General features: G+C 46.2%; 1 protein-coding gene across 1 annotated transcript; it reads left to right on the plus strand.

The window, feature by feature from the left end:
- Positions 1–677: 677 nt before the first annotated feature.
- On the plus strand, positions 678–2,011 carry AK88_05359 (uncharacterized protein; the record flags this gene model as incomplete). The annotated part of the gene is made up of 2 exons (XM_012482961.1): positions 678–743; positions 917–2,011. The coding sequence occupies 2 exons, from the start codon at positions 678–680 to the stop codon at positions 2,009–2,011; spliced, it is 1,161 nt and encodes a 386-aa protein (XP_012338384.1).
- Positions 2,012–4,076: the final 2,065 nt, after the last annotated feature.

Consider the following 4,076-nt stretch of genomic DNA (forward strand, 5'->3'; position numbering starts at 1 on the left):
CGCGCAATAAATCTGAGAACAATATAAATGACGACCCCATAAATAATAAACGGCCAAGATACATGTATAATTATTCGAATACGTGACAATAACAACCCCCCCTAAAACACTGATACAGTGTAACTTTGAGCCCACGGCTCTACACCCCAAAAAATTTTCACCGTTCTTGTATGTAAAAGGGGCATACTTGATTCTGTGGTCACTATCTTCCTCACCATTATACCTGACTTAAAAACAGTAAAGTGTTCTTTCACATATGGAATTTTGCTCTCGTGCATATGCTCTTTGCTCCCACTACACCGTTAAAACGGCGACATGATTGATCAGCCCGTGCTGAATTTGTGAAAAATGTTGACCCCTTTAGTCAACTTTTACGTCGTACGACATGTGCCCAAAATGGGTTCTGCACTGTGTTCTTCCGTACTTCCTTCTTCCCTTATATTAGGGTGCGCCTGAACTATTAATTCAAATCATATTTATATATTTAGGTAAGAATATTAAGTTGCGTACAACATTGTTTTTACCAGTATTCATCATTAACCGCTGAAAAGAAGTATTACACGCATAATCTGTACACCTAGATGTGGAAGAGAAAACAATTCTATAACTCATACATATAAACAATATATCGCCACTTCTAACATTTTCTACACGGAAAGAGCAAAGGAAGAAACAGAATGACGTTTCTTGTGAAACTCTCTATATCTATTCTAGTCCTTTGCCTATGGCAAATTGCTGACGGTGTATGAAACAAACAACTGTATTTTGGGGCAGTTACCACACATTTATTGTGATAAGATCTTAACTCTTTCATAGCAACTATACAACTTCCTCCCATTTTTATTTTCACGCTCTACATCATTCTATATACCATAACAATCGCATGTATATTCCCCCTTTTTGTTCTATATTTTAGGCAAGTACACTAGGCACATCCTCGGGTAATGGCACAAGCCCATATGACACGGTAGATGCAAGTACAGTTGGAACGACCACCGTATCGTTGAGTGATGGAACGGACGTGGGAACGCGGGGCACACGTAATTTTTACGACGGTCATGCGACGGCTAGTCCCGCGAAGAACACGGTGTTCGATGATATGCGAAGAAATTTTAAATCCAAGGTCAAAGTACAGAAGCCAAACCACGTGAAGAAGTCATCGCAGGATATAACTGCAGGGAATAATTGTAGAAGAGGTTTGAAGACATTGATACGTTGTAAAATGGGAAGGAAAGCATGGACAATACTTATAGTAATCTCCACAGTCCTGTATGCATTCTTTATGACCATTATCCAACCTTTCAGTAATGAACCCCAAACTGGAATAATATTACTGTTGTCGACGCTCGGGAGCATACATGGAACAGCCCTACTCATTGCAAGTATGTATTTGTGTGTGCTAGTATGCTTCTTGCGCTCCAAAACAGCGAAATGTTTATTTGATAAATTTTGGAAGAAGAAGGAGAAGGAGGAAGCTCCCACAGAAACGAAAAACAACGAAGGAGAACTAAATAATAAACCGGAGATACCCGGGAAGCAGCACGCACCTAAAAAGGCAGGAGAATCTCAGAAACCGCAGGTACCTGAGAAAAAGGAATCATCTGGGAAATTAGATGCACCTAGGAAACCGGATGCATCTAATAAAACCGAGGTACCTCAGAAACAGGAAACACCTAAGAAACCAGAAGTACCTAACAAGCAGGAAGCATCTGGGATATTAGAGGTACCTAATAAACCTGAGACACCCGGGAAATCAGATGTACCTCAGAAACAGGAAACACCTAATAAACCAGAAGTATCTAACAAAACGGAGGTACCTGGAACCACAGAAGTGCCAAATAAACCGGAAGTACGCGCAAAAGCACAAGTACCTCAGAAACCAGAAGTACTCGTGAAACCGGAATCATGTGGAAAATCAGAAGTACCTAAGAAAGCAGACGTACTTACGAAACGGAAAGCACCTGTGAAACTAAAACTACCGTGGTCACTGAAATTAGCGGGGAAACCATAATTAACGTGGTGTATGCCACTTCCGGCAGGCAACTTCACTGTTACAGTATGCTTATATATATTTCTTATATTTACCTGTTTATAACACTTCGTACTATGTTTATGACAGGGTTTATTAATGTTTATATTATTTACCATATAGTTGCGCCTTAAATTATACTGATGTTTATATGTGTCCAATGTACATGGTTTGTGTATATATAACGGGGGTTGTTTATGTGATACATAGTTTATTGATATTAAGAAAAGGGGAATGTACCCCTAAAAAGGGTATACATGTTACTACATTTTATATGTATGTATAATATACAAATATCCTATATCTAACAAACATTAGATGATGATTACCATGCATACAACATGTGGCAAATATTTTCATAAAATAGAACATTCGTCTTTTGTTTTTTGTGTGTTTACCACAAAAATGATGGCACCGAATGAATATCCCGCGTTGACGGCACTTTAAGTATGCGCATCATAATAACAACATACCTTGCGTAGAATATAATGTGGACGCATATAGTGATGCAGGGTCCCATACAACATCATCTACATGGACAGGCGCCCTGAACGGGGACAGGGTATATACCTTGTTGCACGTGTCAAATATGTTGGAGCAATTCTGCGCATATAATTCGTTATGCATAAATTCGTAAACTCGTCGCTCATACTCCTGCCCGCTCTACTGCACAGTCATGGTCGTCACCGAGCCGCTCCCTTGCTCTCGGCAGTTCTGCATTGCGGTGAGCGAAGATGCGCTATGTGCTTGTGCGCTGTTGTTCCCCCGCGTTATGTCCATGCGGCACGCGAGTGTGCATGAATACGTCGTACGCCGTGGCAACACGAGGCGTGCATGCGCAGCCTGCGCGCGCGCGCATGGCGACCATACATGATGCTGGTTCAGCTGCTGATTGCTGCGCGCAGGTCTCGCCTGTAGTGTCGCTACGCGCGGTGCATATGAGGCCTGACGCGTGGTCTTGTGCGCGCATCCCGCGTTACCGTCGCCACCATCCCATGGTGTATCTCTCTTATGTCTGCACGGTGCACGCATGTTGCGTGTGTGGCCTGCGGTCGTGTTGCGCGCGCTGGCTGCTGCTGCAGGCTTGTGCGCAAGGCGGCCTTGTGGTCCAGGCGCAGGGTTCTATACTGCGCGCGCGCTGCGGACACTACTATAGCGCGCATCGCGAGCACATGGTGCAACGGTGGTAGACGCTGCGCATAGTGCGCGCGCGTGGCGCACGTGGTCGGCTCATTTGCGTGCATCTGATGCATGCGCCTCCCGTGCGCATCTGATACCAGGCGCGCGGCGCGTTGGGGGCGCAGGGCGCGTTCACGGCGCACGCCGCGAAGTTCTTGGTGCTCTGCCGTGGGGAGTGCACTGCACGCCTCATGTGCTCGTGCACTGTTGTTGCCTGGTGCACATTGTACCTTACGCTTTTGGTCATCGCAGGTATTGTGCGCCACTGTTTGGTGTCATCTTGCCGCCTGTGATTCGGCTACTGCTGCGTCCACTACACGTGCGGCGTGTATGCAGCATTGTTCTATTCCTGTTCTGCTGCGCTTGTTGCGCATAGCGTTTCATGCCCTACTGGTGCCGACGTGCCTGCGCGTGTGCTGTGCACGCCCGGTTGTGCCAACCTGGTCGTGGTTCACGCACGTTGCACTCCAGTGCCCCCGTGTTGCGCACTTTTTCGAGCACCCTGCGTCATCCCGCCTCGTTTTTTCCCCTTTGTCGCTTGTTCCTGCCCCCTTCCCGCGCGGTTTGGTTGTTGCTCCTGTACATGCCGTCGTTTGCACTTCTTTATGGTTTCCTTGAATCCTGTTCACGCACTCGCGCCTGGTTGCTGCTGCTTTCGCCCACTTTTTCAGCACCGTGCCTCGTTCTGATATGCGCTTTTCCATGGCCCTTTCTCCATTGCATCGCGCACTCCCGCGTACCCTTCACGCTTTTTCCATATGCCACTGCCTCCACTTGCGCCCTTGTGCTTGTTCCACCTTCGGCTTCTATGCATGTCACGCTACTGCACGTGTTCGTTTTTTTTTTTTTTTTCCTCTCATCACCCTCG

Source organism: Plasmodium fragile (genome assembly GCF_000956335.1).
Source record: "Plasmodium fragile strain nilgiri unplaced genomic scaffold supercont1.121, whole genome shotgun sequence".
Taxonomy (NCBI): Eukaryota; Apicomplexa; class Aconoidasida; order Haemosporida; family Plasmodiidae; genus Plasmodium; species Plasmodium fragile.